This window comes from Epinephelus fuscoguttatus, linkage group LG5 (assembly GCF_011397635.1).
Source record: "Epinephelus fuscoguttatus linkage group LG5, E.fuscoguttatus.final_Chr_v1".
NCBI lineage: Eukaryota > Metazoa > Chordata > Actinopteri > Perciformes > Serranidae > Epinephelus > Epinephelus fuscoguttatus.
This window is the reverse complement of record NC_064756.1, coordinates 43,568,388-43,585,658: the sequence shown is the minus strand read 5'-3', so window position 1 is coordinate 43,585,658 and position 17,271 is coordinate 43,568,388. Positions and strand designations below refer to the sequence as shown.

Here is a 17,271-nt window from a genome sequence, read left to right as displayed (position 1 = left end):
GATATACCTATTAAAATAGCAGGGAGCATTGATCTGTGAGAATTTTAGGTACCGTATTCAATATTATATTCATATAATATTATATTTATATTTTGTCCTTATCCAGATAGGGAAGCACAGCACAGCAAAATGACAAACACTCGATCAACATAATAAACTAGATCAATATGATACAATTATCTATGGTGATGGAGAGATGGTGGTGGTGGTGGGTCATGAGAGCCTGTAGTAAAGCTAATGGCTAGGAGAAGGTTGTAGAGCAGCTGTAGCAAACCCAGTAAAACGGACTGACACAAGGGTAAAACAAAGATAGGTTGCTATAGGTAAAACAAAGATAGGTTGTTATAGGTTTTAGCGTTCTAGGTTCTAGCTTTAGCTTAGATAGCTAGCTAATGTTCGCTAGCTAACGCTAGTTCTGCTGACTCACTGCTGGAAACCGAAAAGTTGGTAAACTGAGTTTCAGAAACGGACTTCTGACTGAACATGAGCAGTGAGTCAGCAGAACTAGCGTTAGCTTTGCTAGCTAGCTAATGTTCGCTAACGTTAGCTAGCTAGCGTCTAACTAGTGTCTAACTAGCGTTAGCTAGCTAACGTTCACTAACATTAGCTAGCTAACGCTAGTTCTGCTGACTCACTGCTGGAAACCGAAAAGTTGGTAAACTGAATTTCAGAAACGTTATCTTGGCTAACGACGTCGTTCTATTGACGTGACACGTCTGCGTAGAAACACCCCCAACAATGGCTGCTGAGCAGAACTGGGCCGATTTCCCATTCTGATCCAAATCCAAAAACGATCTCTAAAATTCTACAACCACTTAAAATTAAGTGACCCGGACTCATATCAATACAAAGCCCCTCAAAGTAAGGTGACCAGATTTCTGAGATGAAAATCAGGGACATTTTCAGAGCGGCGGTGAAAAATCATTAAATATTATCATTATGAAATAAAAAAACGGGGACAAGTACTTTTTTGTGTATTTTGACCAGCTTTTATTACACAAAAGGTTGCAATCAATCAAACAAATGAGTGACATCACCAACCATCCATCCACTGAGGAGGACAAAAATATCTTAATCTTATTAGCTTGAGGATGGATTTTTTTTGGTCAAAGGTTTGTACTCATACCTGAATACTGAACTGATATTTATGACTTGAGGTGGCAATCAAAAAATGGGTGACATCACCATGATCCCCTCATTCATCCACCTCCGTAGCCTCCGCCCCAGGAGCCTGGGTAGAATAAGAGCAGAGGAGAACATGAGAAAAACTGCAAGAACAGAGCCAATAGTAAGTGAATATTTTCTTAAAGAAATAACATCAGTTTTGGTAATATACTTACATAATTTAGTCATTGTGCTCTTTTTTATCTGCTCTATGTAATTGCCTCTGTTTGAAATGTGCTAGACCTACATCAGAGGTTCCTCAACCTTTCAGACCATGTACCACTTTGTACCAAACCAAATTTCCAAAATGCAACTTTCTACTGCAGATATGATTTTTTCATTACAATAAAAATAATTGTATCCCCCATGCAACAGCATCAGTAAGGCTAAACAACATCAACAAAATGCTGCTTTATTAAAATCAAAGAATAGCCTACATTTATAAAGTGCACTCACAAAAGTCACTCATCAGGGGGACAGACTACATTCAGCCAGTTTCTCCTTCTATCTCCTCTCCTGCATGTTACGCACTGCATGTTACAATCATACTTACTTTACCTCACTTCACACACACACACACACACACACACACACACACACACAGAGTCAAGTCTACTGCCAGTTCACACAAAATAAATAAGTTCATAACAACATACCATTTAACATGGCCACCGGTCTCCTTTTCTCTCCTTTTTGCTGCCTCTAGATTGTTGTTGTTGATGCTGCTGCATCTGGTCGTGCTTCCTGATAACGTCTGTAAGTCATACGACGTCTTCTCAGGCGATGCGTTTACTGACTACCGTAATAACTGGCGTTTGAGTCTGCACGCATTTTTCCCCCATTCAGTGTCACAATCGGGGACATTTTCAGGGACAGCTTTTACCAGGGACAGGTCATCCAAATCGGGGGATGTCCTCGGAAATCGGGGACGTCTGGTCACCGCACCTCAAAGCCAAGAGGAGACCATAGAGAACAGCAAGCTTAGCCAGTTAGTACTAAAACTCAGCTCTGCCCCCACACATACCACCCACACCCCCACGTCCCACTACCACCCCAATCAGATCATCAACCAACATAAACTCAGCTACATCACCTTCTGGAGAAATGAGATCCAGAACCAAAGCAGGCTGCAGTGTTACTCAGCTCTAAGGAGAGAGTGCGGTGTAGCAGAGTACCTGAGTAGGCTACAGGATGAGAGGCTGAGGAGTGTGCTCGCTCTGCCAGCAGAACCAACCAGAGACTGAGCAGCACTTCCTGCTCCACTGCAGGAGATACTCGGACATCAGAGACAAACTCTTCACACTGATCTCACAGTGTGAAGAGTTCTCTCAATCCGGTGATGCAGTGAAAATGCAGTACCTGCTGGGAGAGAAAACATGTTGTCCTGGAAACAGCAAAGTTTATCAAAACATGTGAGAGCCTCAGAGAACAGACAGTGATCACAGATGAGCTATTCTCCTGCTCCATGTCCAACTGAAAACATATTAGTGTATTCTATTTTATCTGTAATTATTGTTATTATTATTATTTTCTTTTCTTTTTATATACTTTATTTGATTTTATCCATGTATTGAAATTACTATGAATCACTTTTGCGATATTGTTTCTAAACTGTCATGCCAATAAAGCTCTTTGAAATTGAAACTGACAGAGAGAGAGACAGACAGGAACTGTGATGCTGGATGTGTTCAGAGCAGATGGGTGTTGGTGACCAGAGCAGAGGTGAAAATAGCAGTTCAGTTGTCAAGTGGTAATAAATGTACACTGTAGGTTTCAGTTTGTTCAAAAATAAAACAATGCGGCTCCTCAGGACCCAACAAAAGTTCTCATGTCTTGCTTCCAAAGATAGGCAGACACATTCATGTATGCACGTGCATGTGCACAGTACCATTCTACGCCCGCAAAATAGGGCTCCCTCAAAAGGCATGGTGTAATTGAAACACTGTGATTTACAAGTGTCCGAGGGGTGCTTAATCTTTTACTTAATTAAAGGTAGTATTACTAAAGTGTAATCATTAAAAAATTAAAATACATAAATATTAGCATTTAAATAAAGGCCTACTTAAAATACTAGAAGTAAAAGTACTCCTCCTGCAGAATGGGTCATTTAAGAAGAATACATATTTTTGGATTATAATTATTGTTGCTTTAACGTGTTCAGCATTTTAATGTTGCAGCCGGTAAAGTGGAGGTTATATCAAACACTGAATGACATTCTTTACATTAAATGAAGTCTGAATGATCTAAATACTCCTTCAATGAGCACACACATTTCAAAAGTGGCAGACAAAGTGGCAATTAGTGGAAAAGGTTCATTTCAGACCCTGTTTGACTTAGTTAAAGTCAAACTATTCACTCATATGTCTGTCATGGTACAGCTTTGAGATGACCCAGTATTAACAGCTGTAGTAATATTTTGGTATTTTGCGGTCCTCTAACACCACCACTGACACTGCTACATTTATGTTTTATGCCTCTGTGCCAGCGATAGCTGTGGCCGGAGGCATTATGTTTTCGGGTTGTCTGTACGTCTGTTCGTACGTGCATCAGTCTGTCCATCCATCTCATCCTTGTGAATGCAATATCTCAAGAAAGTAATTTTGTTCAGATTTGGTACAAAATGCACACTTTCAATCAACAATGAACTGATTTGGATTTTGGTGGTCAAAGGTCAAGGTCACCGTGACCTTGCATCTGTCGCGTCCTTTTAAAAGTGATACCTCAAAAACACCTTGACGGAATTTCTTCAAATTTGGCACAGACGTTCCCTTGGACTCAACAAAAAGCTGAATAGATTTTGCTGGTCAAAGGTCAAAAACTGTGCAGTTAAGAGAGTTTGCTGAATCTGCAGATCTAGCAGCCTTTTAGTCTGCCTTCACTGATTTTATTTATTTAAGTGTTTGCTTAAATGACTTCTATTTATATGTTGCTGTTTTGTTTACTCTCCCTGCAGACAAGGCCAGCGTGGACCGCAGGATCTCAGCCCTCTGCTACTGCACTGTCACACTCTACGAGTAGTAGCCCTCACACAAACGCACATGTACACACACAGGGACCACATCCTAAAACTATTGACTTGCATTCACATAAAGCTGCTGTTCTCTCCTGTAGCAGTTGAAGCACTTTTCAGCACCTTGATAGGTTTCATCTGTATTTATCATCATACCAGTGCATCATGGACTGAACTGTGACAAGCAACTGATGCACAAATTTACAACCAAAGATGACAATGGATGCAGAAACAAAAGGCTGAAACCGGATGTGAACATAATGCGTGCACTTTCAAGTGCATTTTTTTTTCTTATGCTATGATGGAGGAAAACCATTTGATCAACATAAATAAAAACTAAAGTCCATCTTTAAGGATATTTGTTTTTTACCAGAAGAGAAAGAGGATGGACAGGACTATGAGACAGTGTTGTGGGCTTCAAGAGACTCCTCATGAAGCACTTCATGTTTTTTTTTTAAATTCTGCTTATTCTGTAATATCAGTGGTAATTTACTCTATGTTTAAGTTGTTGTTATTTATTGGTTCAGAAGAACATGGATGTTTGATTTTCCTGCCTATCTTGAACCTCAAGTATTGGCGTGGAAGGAAATGGAAGAATTAGCAAAAGGCTTATGGCTGATCACTGTAACAGATTCACCAACATGGATTTTTACATGAAACAAACTCTTGTTACAGAAATTAGACATGTAAGCAGTGGAACACGTAGTTTTGTAACTGCTTTGTTTTTATGTTTCTTGTGTTAGCTCAAGCACTTTATTGTAGATTGAGAGGATGAGACGTTTATCTGTACAAGTTCTGAAGATAAAAATGTGAAGGCAGGGGAGGGGTTTTCTGATCACTCCCGCTCCCACCGTTAAAACTGATCTGCTCTGTATGCACAATAAACACATCTACAGAATGCATACATTTCCCACCAGGGAAACTTGGGTGGAAAACAGTGCTGTTGGCCAAGACCTATTGGCTGCAGCTCAGCTTTTTGGGGCCTAGTTTGTCTTGTTAGCTGATTTAAATTCCTATATATAAATAGGCATGTCACCAATTTTACACACAAAAATCAGTTAATTTGTCACAAGAAGCTCTCCTCAGCCTGTGAATTGTAAAAAAAAATTGCCCCTTTCCCACTGAACAAAACCCCCCAAACACCTGCTTACACCTGGCTTATATACTGTATGTGATGGGAAAGGTTACAATCGGCATTCATACCCACGTCAGATGACTGTGGCTCCAATTGGCAGTAATGGAAATGCAACACCCAGGTGAATGCGCTAATTTTAGCTACCTTTACCAGCGAGATGCACTGACGCACAACCACAAAATACCATCCATTTCTGCCCAAGTAGCGCTACAACAAGTGAGTCTGCACTGAGTTTGAAAGAGAGACTGAATAAGTAGGAAAAAAAGTAACCACCGTATCAGTTTCACAGGCCTCCATGCTGCTTTCTGCTGTTTGTTAACCTGTCTTCTGGCCAGCTGTAACATCAGACGTGACACACCAGTGACAAACAAACAGAACACACAGAAAGGCATACCTGTCTGCAGCAGAGCAGTGTACACAGCACTGTTCTTCGGGCAATGGGGAAGACATCAATAAACTATTTTAAAGTGGGGTTTCCCGAGATTTTGACCTAGATGATGTCATGAGAGTTATCTTGACTGGGCCTGGAGACTCCAGTTTTTTTAACAGATAATGTAAAAGTATAAAGTGTTGTAAACTGGTGGTGTGGAGTTGGAAATGGAGGCATTACCAAGCAAGGAGGGTCTAATGGCAGATGGTATCGGGTTGCATTATAGGATATGTAGGATACTTAGGGATCTTGACCCATATTAGTTGTTCTCCAACTTAATGGAAGTGTAATGCTAAATCAGTTAAAATATCCCTTTAACTCCAGATACAGTAAATATGTCTGACATAAGGAAAAGTGGGCTACAATTTGAATGCAGCATTTTAAGGTTTCCCTGTTCTTTACTATTCAAACCAACATCATTCTTTAAAATACTGTAGTTTGATAAATGACTTATACATACAGGGCTGAGGAGCTTTGATTACCTTTTATTATTTTTACCTCTTTAAACCCTGATGGACTGAAGTGTGAAACTGAATGGTCATATTACTTGACAAGTTACCATAATAAGTTTCATTTTACTATAATACTACAGCTTTTTATGTCCTGTCAGTATCTGTAGCTCATTTTTTAACAAAACTTGATGTTTGCAAACTTGTATATATTTGTATGTGGTGCATGTGATGATTCCTTTCCCCTCTTTTTGGGAGGGAGGTGCGTGCATGTGAGATCACAGTTTGAGTTTTGAGGGCATTGATGCTAGCATCAGATGGCCTGCTTGTCAGTGAAAGAGCACAAATCTTTATATGTACATAGTTGAATTTGATACATTTTATTCATGTATGCCAAGGGTTTGATAAAGAAACCTCTTTTGGCACAACAGGGGTGTGCCAAAGAATAAAGCAAAACTTGTGGCAGCTCCAAAACTTTCCAGAGAACTCTTTCTACCAGGATTGTTCATTATTAGGATCAAGACTCATATTTCTTCAGTGGGTCTTATGAAATATTCTGAAATGAGTGTGATGTCTTTAGATTTCATACTTGTTTTCCAAAATGTTTTGATTTGTCACAATCTGCACTGCCCAACATCCACTCTGTCCCTTCTGCCTCCCCTCAATCGTCTGCTGTGCTCCAACAGTGTATGTACTGTATGTATGAGTGTATATAAACACACGTGCACTTGGCAGGTGTGCATTACGGCCAGTAGTATACAGTTAACGTTGGAAAAGAAGATGCCTTCTTGTGAAAGCACACAAAGGCGTACTCCTCTGTACAGGTGTGAATACATTATTTTTCTGTGTAAAAATGTGTATAAATGCATTCACAGGCACCCAGTGGTCTCTGGGTCTGTTTCTGTAATGTATTGTTTTTTTGTTTTGTTTTTTAAACATATCGGGTTTCTGTTTCTCTCGTCCTTGTCATGAGCACTCTGAACCACACAAGCCTTTTACCATTACCAGAGTGCAGAGTGACAAATAAAGCTGATGGAAACCAACCTGAGTTTTACTCTCAACTATTTTGCCCATGGACTGTGTTTAGATGAAGCATGGGTACAAAGTCTGCATTTTTACCCCGTAGAACCTCTAGAATCTTGAATGTATGTACCGTTGTTTTGCGCCTCCCCAGCTTGATCTGAATGCATTCTGAAAAAATCTGCTGTCAGACTCATGACCCAGAAAATGCAATCCTTTCCAAGCACCAGTTTTTCAAAGAGAAATGTTAATGTTATACTTGTGCCCCTCAAAAAGGGGTGTCTGTCTTTGTTAATAAAAACAAACAAAAATGAAATTTGTTGTTGTGTTTTCTTTTAATTTATCTTTTTTTTAATGCCACCACGCTGGTGATAGCTGTGGCTGAAAGCATAATGTTTTCAGGTTGCCCAGCTGTCTGTCTGTCCATCCTTCCCATTCTTCTGAAGGTGATATCTGAAGAACACCCTGAGGGAATATCTTCAAATTTGGCACTAACATCCACTTGGACTCAACAATGAGCTAATCAGATTTGGTGGTCAAATGTGTTTTATTGTGAACGCAATATCTCGAACACCTTGAGGGAATTTCTTCAAATTCGGAGCAAACGTCTGCTCCAGACTGAACAAGGAAGTGATTAGGTTTTGGTGGTCCAAGGTCAAAGGTTAAGATCACTGTGACTTTGCATCTGTGTCATTCGCATAAACGCGATATCTCACAAATATCTTGAGGGAATTTCTTGAAATTTGGCAAAAACATCCACTTGGACAACAAAGTGATGTGATTTTTGTGGTCAGAGGTCAAGATCACTGTGACCATGCATCCGTCTCATTCTTTTAAACATATTATCTCAACAAGGCCTTGAGGGAGTTTCCTCAAATTTGGTGCAAACGTCCACTTGAACTTAAGAATGAACTGATCAGTTTGGTGGTCAAAGGTCAAGGTCACTGTGACCCCACAAAACATGCTTTTGGCCATAACTTAAGATTCTTGGCTAATAATGACACTATTTCACACAAATGTCTAATAGGGTATAATTATTAAGTGATGAAATTTTATATCCAAAAGGTCAAAGGTAAACTTTGCTGTGACATTTAAATATTCTGCAAAAACTCTTTTCTGGCCATTACTCAACATCATATCTCGGGAACAGAAGGGGAGGCATCACTGAGCGTCACTGAGCGTCCTCACAGAGCGCCGTATGTGAGGAAAAAAGTATTTCTAGTGAGGATCAGAGATTAATTCTACTAAAATATGAGGAGGAGAAAAGCAACATTACAGAAAAGGCCAACACCGTGGCAGCTGCAGGAGGAGGAAACATGCATGGCAACGCATAACAGGATGAATAATGTTTAGTTTTAGTTTAGATTAGTTTATTTGCACATAATGACAGTAACAGACAGTATAACATTTACAAGATTAAAAAAAGAAAAGTGCCGGAGAGGTTAGAAGCCACTAAAAGCTCATCAAAGAAATTCCCCTGTCAAAACATCAATGAAATCACATAATAGAGAAGGAAAAAAAAATGGGTCAGGAAAGAAGAAAGAGAGGAGGAGAGAGGGAAAAATCAAGACAAAACAAGGTAGCAAATAAAATTGTGTAGGTTAAATTACTCATCACTGGTTCAAGTGGCTACAGTACCTGTACCTGTGCATCTGACACTGATCACACCCTTGAATCCCATGAAATCAATGCTGCGCAGATGAATTGCGTGTATAATACAATTATCATCTAACATCATTGCGTCTGATAAATTGGTCTTCTTTGTCATAATGTTATATATGCTACAATAAACCTTAAAGCTGACGCCACAATTAAATCATCAACACCAAATTGATAGTCTGAATAAAATCATCCTGATATTGAGCTGTGTTAGAAATTAACAGCTGTGCAAAATATAGGCTACCTATCCCTCAAACACCATGAAGTGTAGACATGATAGGCTACTTTCCACATTTCCAGCAGCAAAGCTGTCAATTAGGCCCATTATCTTTAACAGGGATCATTTCCTCCAACAAAACAAAATGTTGGCACTAATTAATGGTGCTATTAAGAGTCCGCAAATGATCAGTTTCTTTCTTATGAAGGGGGTGGGATGAAATTTCGACTTCTTTCCACTCCTTTTTGAACAATCTTTTCATTGTCTGTTGTTGTTGTTTTCTTTTCTTTTTTAATGTTCAAAATAAACTTTCAAATCAAAATCAATCAAATTAATTAAACTTCCCGTCATGACTGGGCTGCATTTCTGTCAGTGGAGTCATTTTTTTCCGAACAGCTGATTGGCCAGTGGGTGGTGCTTTTTATAGGATCAGATTCAACCCTGAACTTACCCTGCTCCAGAGCAGGATAGCCGTTCAGAGTAAGTTACCATGGTGATCTAGCCCGATAAGAACTGAACCGGCTTCGTGAGACGGAAAACCCAGGGTTAACCCTTAAGTTAACTCGCTAAGACATTAATCCTGCTTCGTGATACAGGCCCCAGAAGTAGGAGGGAGAAGCCATTTTAGTTGTTGAGTTTTTCAGTTAGGAGTTAGGTTAGTTTTATTGTCTTTTGTTTCCGCATTTATTTGTTGAGCAGGGGCCTGTATCACGAAGCGAGAGCAACCTTTCCTGGGTTACCCAGACCTATCCTGGGTTGACTAACCCTGACAATGGCAATCAGCATAATCGGTATCACGACGCTGGATATCAACTCGGTAACTCAACCCAGGGTTGCTTTTTAAGAGCTGTGAACGCGCACGCAGCGGACCAATCACAATCATGAGAGAAGCGCAGCATCACTGAGCATCACTGAGCGTCACCACAGAGCGCCGTATGTGAGGAAAAAAGTATTTCTCATGTGAGGATCAGAGATTAATTCTACTAAAATATGAGGAGGAGAAAAGCAACATTACAGAAAAGGCCAACACCGTGGCATCTGACACTGATCACACCCTTGAATCCCATGAAATCAATGCTGCACAGATGAATTGCGTGTATAATACAATTATCATCTAACATCATTGCGTCTGATAAATTGGTCTTCTTTGTCATAATGTTATATATGCTACAATAAACCTTAAAGCTGATGCCACAATTAAATCATCAACACCAAATTGATAGTCTGAATAAAATCATCCTGATATTGAGCTGTGTTAGAAATTAACAGCCGCGCAAAAATATACTTAGTCTCCCTCTTTAAAAAACAAAAAGGAAAATCCCTCAAACACCATGAAGTGTAGACATGATAGGCTACTTTCCACATTTCCAGCAGCAAAGCTGTCAATTAGGCCCATTATCTTTAACAGGGATCATTTCCTCCAACAAAACAAAATGTTGGCGCTAATTAATGGTGCTATTAAGAGTCCGCAAATGATCAGTTTCTTTCTTATGAAGGGGTGAGATGAAATTTCGACTTCTTTCCACTCCTTTTTGAACAATCTTTTCATTGTCTGTTGCTGTTGCTTTCTTTTCTTTTTTAAAAGGGGCCCTATATATACCTACTACTACAGCGCGAACACGGCTCAGGCTCACGACACACCCTCGTCAGCTGCTGTAGGTGAACAGAGGAATACCAAAATTGTGCGAACTTATGATTTCCCCAGCTGTGGGAATAAAAACATCACAGATGGAATTGGGAGCCTGCGATACACAAGGCAATTCAATGTGCTTTACAAGAGCAATGCATTAAAATAAAACATTAAAGGAACAACAGATAATTAAAAATAAAAGCTAAAAGCAAGACAATAAATAGTTAAAAACAGTGCAGAAAATGCATTTAAAAAGCAAACATAAAGCAAAAGCAACAGAAGACAAATATAAAAACAACAGCTACAGATTATCCTAACAATAAGTTACATATCTAGTTCACTGGTAAGATGCAGTAAATAGTAATGTTTTAAGCCCTGATTTAAATGAGTTGACACTTTCAGCCGACCTCAGATATCCTGGAAGTTTGCTCCACAGGCGGGGAGCATAGAAACTAAAGGCTGCTTCACCTTGTTTGGTTTTGATCCTGGGAACACTGAGTAAACCTGTTCCAGATGATCTGAGGGGTCTGGATGCTTCATAACGTACAAGTATATCAGAGATGTATTTAGGCCCGAGACCATTTAATGCTTTATAGACAAGTAACAAGATTTTAAAGTCTATCCTTTGACACACAGGAAGCCAGTGCAGTGACTTAAGCACTGGTGTAATGTGCTCCACTCTCTTGGTGTTGGTGAGGACTTGGCAGCAGCGTTCTGGACAAGCTGCAGTTGTTTGATTGATTTTTTACTCAGGCCTGTGAAGACACCGTTACAATAGTCCAGCCTGCTGAAAATGAAAGCATGAACAAGTTTTTCTGTATCTTGTTTAGATAGAAATTATTTTATTCTTGCAATGTTTTTAAGGTGGTAGTAGGCTGATTTAGTAATTGTATATAAATTAAATTACTACAATGTTGGTAACGATATTGTGAATGGCCTTCATGTAACAGAGCTACAAGTAAAAAACACCTTGTACATCTATCATAATTTCCCAGAGTTTGATTCCCAATCCCAAGCAAACTCTGAGTGCAGCCACACTTTTTGACAAATAAATGCAGGTCTTAATTCGACCCCCTGTTTGAGCGAATGAGTTAGCTGCTTGGATCGGGCATCACACATAATAATGTTGAAACTTTTGTCATTATGGACATGCTATACATTGTTAGCTCTGTTAGATTCTCCACAATGTAATCGTTAAATTCATCTCACTGAGACCTCCCAACTGGCAGTTTAACTTACTGTGTAGCAAAAGCATTTCAAAACAATAACATTGGTTAGCCATTTAGCTGAGGCCTACAGCTATAAAACATGAAGGAAAAGGGGAAAAAACATAATAGGTCCTCTTCAAAAGCCAATTCACAGTCAAACTCAGCCACACATTTTGACAAATGCATGCAGGTCTTACTCCCCCCCCCCCCCCACACACACACACACACACATGTACATATACATACACACTACATTTTCTTTCATTTGGACTTTCAGCTGTCATCAACACCTATAAACTCATGTTGAGTTGGAGAAGAAGGAAAGAGAAACTAATACAGAGCTCCACATGTAACCCTGGCGACTCTGGTATTACAGAGGAATCTGAGATTTTAGTTAAGTTACGTATTTTTTGTATATACTATGAGCTATCTATGAGCTATTAGCAGAGTTGGTTTTTTTTTTTTAAATGTTGCAAAAGTAAAGCACAAAAGGCCCTACTGCTGACCTTTTGAACAGGAGGAATGGCATTATTCAAACTATGCACAGGTGTCTCATGTTAAGTCTGGTCTTTGGGACTTAATAATGTCAAGCCACTTTGACCCTATAAGGGAATTTATGTAGTTGTACTCTGAGGGAATATGTCACTTTTTACATTGTATATTTCTGATGAACTATGTCTATCCAATCTTCAACCGAGGGAGCCTTGGGCTTCAGCCACTTACGAGTTATGGAGAGATTTTAATTTAGTATTTATTCGCTGACTTGTTTTTGTTTTATTTCATTTTCCTGCCGATGCACGATTCTCCAGTCCAGTAGGTGCCGATAATGCACTCAAAAGCTGGTTTGCCAACCACCAATAAAACGTAGAAGAAGAGTAGGAGTAGGAGGAGGAAGAAGAAGAAGAAGAACAAGAACCAGTTAGCTAACTCACATAGACATATATACACAGACGCCGCATCGACTGCCTGAGCGCGTCCTCGCCGGCCGCCATCTTGGATGGGTCTCGCTTCGCCTCCACAGTGCATTCACTTCTATTGAGGAAGGAGCTGTATGCACAAGTAAAATAGAATAACTCACTGAATTTTCAACTGATCTTCACGCGGTTTGGTTTGTTACAAAAGGCACATATGTAGTTATGATACAGGATGCTTTCGTACATTAAAAATGCGGGATTTCATGCTTTAATACTTTATGCAGATAGCAACAGCTGGTTTGGCTGACTGCAGTGGAGAGGCCTTCTCTCCTTCTTTTCGCACTCCCTGCGAGGAAGAGCAGCACCAGATGTCCTCATCATCCACTGTGGCGGCAATGGCATGGTGAAGGTCAGCAGTGTCAAGAAGCTGGTCAGCATGATGGAGGACCTGCACCAGCTTCACCTCCAGCATCCTGGCATTAAGATAATATTTTCTTCACTGGCCCAAAGATGCAGGTGGGAGGCTGGTGGCAATCCAGCAAAGATTGATAAGGCCAGGAAATGTGTGTTATGGCTACATTTGTTCATAGTTTAAATGGTGCCATAATTGAGCACCCTCACATCAGACACATTCATCTCACACCTAGGGAAAATTATATGTTTTTAAGTAAATTAGTTAATTGTCTTAAAGACCACCTCCAAACGCAGTGAACTGCTTACAGTTGGCACTGTTACTGCTTCTGAATTTGGCCTTTAGGACACATTTTGTTAGGCCTGATCATAGCCCAGGCTGTCATGGCTAATGTTGAGTTTTTGATATTCATCTATAACTTGTTTTCAATAAATTTCAATAAATTCTATTTACATTTGCACTCCTTTTGTCTTTGTTACTGACTGAATGTTGTATTTCACAATCAAATCTGACTGTCAATTGAAAGGACAAACAAATCATATACTACAGACAAAACATTAAGCATTAATGTTTAACATTGTCACTGACAAAAAATTAAGCTGTCCATTTCTGTGTGGTCCTGATTATTTTAACTTTGTACTTGAAGATAACTAAGCATCTTACACCCAGCAGCAGAGCCTGAGAAGATTTTGGAGAGTGACCTTTGTTTGCTGCTCTGTTAGAAGTCTAGTTTTAACACAGAAGAATGTGACTGGATAAAAGGGCTCAAAGTGAAAAACAAAGAATTAGCTGGACACAATAGTTTTGAAGCCCCCAAGGAGGTATCACTTGTTCGCTATGTTGCCAACTCTGAGAGGGTCTTCCTCAGGCAAAGGTACTGTGACGTTTTTATAGTGAGGCAAACAGAAACATAATCAGCCAAATATGTGTTGCTGTTTTTTTTTAGCCTCACTATATAAGTCTCAATACCGAGCAATATCCACAGAACCTTCTCATATGTCACAACGTCACAAATAAATAATACCTCCTACGGGACTTAAAACTATTCAATGTGCAGATATTTCCTTGTTTTTCACAAAAGGAGGAGACTTTCTCAGTGAATTTTCTTCATTTGTCTTAAAGAAATGTCCAAACAAAACCAGCACATAACATCAGCTTTTCATTTTTTTTTTTTACATTCTGCTAAGACAAATGCAAACTTGGGTAAATGTTAAGACATAAATGAAAACATTAAGATGCCATTAATAACTATTATATTTTGTTAAAGGTTTAAATCCCCACTATATTTCCAATCATCACAGGAAACTGATGAAAGACAGCTTTCAAGAAATTAGCTTTTATTCTAAAGTAAATTTTGTCTGATCCACTTTATATCACAAAAATTCGAACCGTTTCACAAACAGTTTAACAAAATTAAGTCAAAGCTTGCATTCATGAAAACATCCATTTTAAAATGTTACAAAAAGTACACATGAAATAAATGAAAAGATTTATAACAGTAATTATAAAACCTATGGATTAGGACCCAGTGTCATAATTTGCAAAATCTTAATTTCTTGTTAAACAACCTCTTTACTGTGGAGTAAATATCACATTGGCTGAGGCGTTGTAACTTTCCTCAAGTGTCCTACATGAGAGAAAGATAATAGGTTAAAAACACAGGTAGAAAACATTAACTACAGCCTGTCTTGGTTAAAAGCCCACTCACCACCAAAATGATCTTATTGCTGAGTAAGTGGCTGTAATTCATAAAATAGTTTTGTGTTTAAGTTCTGTAGATATTCAACTTTATATTTGAATGTGATTTTAAATTTAACTGTACTATCAAGACAAGTGGAGTATGAATGTACAGTATGCAATTCATCCACATTAAAATAATTGTTGCTATCAAAAGGAAACTGAACTGTTCTCAAAGCTCACTGCCACTGTGGAATCATGCTATGTTCGGCTGTCTCATTTTGAGAATATTTTTTCCATTGGTTCTTCACAGACTGTGGGGAAAAAGGTAGTAATTCTCACTTTGATAAAGGGTCTTTGCATAAAAGACACTAAAATGTTAAAGTCGGTAAATACATGTCATGTTCCTTGATTGATAAAATCTTCATTTGGCCTTTTGCATCAGGGGAACACTAAACTGCACTGGTGTGTCAGTAATTTCACCTTATCAGTAATAGTACAGAGCAAGCTGTGCCCTAATCGAGTACTTAGTAATGTATGACAATTAGTAATTTATGTAATGCATTTAAATGTATTATGGACAATAATTCATCATTTTAAACTAATAAGTTTCTTGACTCTTTGTGAGGTACTGTATAAAAAAAGTTGTCTTTATCCTGGAGTCAGTGCTGAAGTGATGACTCTCAAAGTGTTCACTGCACAGACGGGAAGTCTTGTTTGGAGTCCACTGGTCCAGTCTGTCTGGGTCACCTAGAGGAAAACTTTACACAGACAAATAGATATTAAAAGTAATATATGTGTTAGCTACCTACTTTACAGACACCTTTACATGCAAACAATACAACTTAACTTACTTCAGTGTTTAACAGATCATAATCAATTTATTTTAGCAAAACAAAAAGGTGGTGGCCATCACAGTCCTCATATTCTGTCTGTGCATTATCTATTGTTGTTTAAGCACAGGCCTATATCATACACTAGTCTTCTTAATATTTTATATGTGACAGTCAAATGTCACATTAGTTTTTTTTTCAATGATGTTACACACCTTATTGTAATTTCACACAGTTCGCCACTTTTTAATTTAAATACACAAGTATAGGCTTAATGTTACGTTAACGTTACACTGCTCATATGACAACGTTAACATTGCAACACGTTAGCCAACTAACGTGGTGGACCTTTATTTTCAAACCTCAGCCTTTTGTTCAAAATATTCTCCCCCTAAATGCCTAACGTTAAATCCTAACACTTCTCTGTCAGGCTCTGACTTCGATGCATCCCCGGACTGGCGTCTTGCTCGAAGGCTAACCGTTAGCTGGCTGGTTAGCTAGTTAACGAGCTAAGCTTGTGTTGTATCGTATTGTCTGTGGCTCTGTAACTTGATGTGGATGTTGCTGCTGTGATACAGGTCGCATTTGAAAATGAGACCTCCGGTATCAACGTGATTTTACATGTATTGAATAAAGACTTAATAATATAATAATAAGCTGACAAGCTAGGTGGTGACCGCAAACACCGATACACGCTGCTGACAAGCTAGATGGTGACCGCTAATTAGTGCTAACATATAAACATAAAAAAAATAATACTAGAATTTCAGAATTTCACTTACCGAAAAACCTGGAGCACAGACTTCTTGGACGGTCTGTTGGTATAATTAGTCGAACAGCAAGCCATATTACTCCAATATTTGCCTGAAAAATTATCCGAAAGGCGCAAACACGGCTGAGAGTACAGGTTCAATGCCTTGAATATGGGCACGAATTGGCTGAGATGACGCCGAGCAGACGGCCGAGTCGAGGCTCAGCTCTGCAGCAGAGCCAGCGGCTAGTTAGCATGCTAGTTAGCCACCTGTGATGGTGCGACCTGTCAGTCAAAGTGACCACGCCCTTAATTATGCGCAATTTCAAACCTTAATAACATTTAAACGGAAGAGTTACAAAAAATTTCACCCCCCCCCCAGAGTTGTCATGAAAGGGGAACTTAACTATAGAGACCAAAACCATTTTTTGTACCAGGCTGTAAACATGTTTATTTCTGCTCTAAAGATGGGCATTTTAACATGGGGGTCTACGGGAATTGACTCACTTCCGGAGCCAGCCTCAAGTGGACAGTCAGTGAACTGCAGTTTTTGGCACTTCCGCATTGGTCTCACTCGTCTCCCCCGGAGGTTGGGGCTTGGGCAATACATGCAAAAGTGTGTGACCAAAGTCATCACGGGGGGGGGGGGCTTTGATCAGCAAATATAATTAATGTGACTTGGGATGTAGATATGCAGCAGATCCAGCCGTGCCGCCGTTATCAGAAATGGACGTCGCTTCACATGACGCTACCGTGGAAAGC

General features: G+C 39.3%; 1 protein-coding gene across 3 annotated transcripts in view; it reads left to right on the top strand.

Moving 5' to 3' along the window:
* The window catches only part of ulk2 (unc-51 like autophagy activating kinase 2), a 102,031-nt gene extending 94,507 nt beyond the window's left edge, over positions 1 to 7,524 (top strand). For all 3 annotated transcript variants that reach the window (XM_049576742.1, XM_049576741.1, XM_049576743.1), the window contains one exon: positions 4,118 to 7,524. In XM_049576742.1, the coding sequence (XP_049432699.1) occupies positions 4,118 to 4,182 (65 nt within the window). In that variant the 3' untranslated portion in view covers positions 4,183 to 7,524. The remainder of the gene's footprint in view (positions 1 to 4,117) is intronic.
* Positions 7,525 to 17,271: the final 9,747 nt, after the last annotated feature.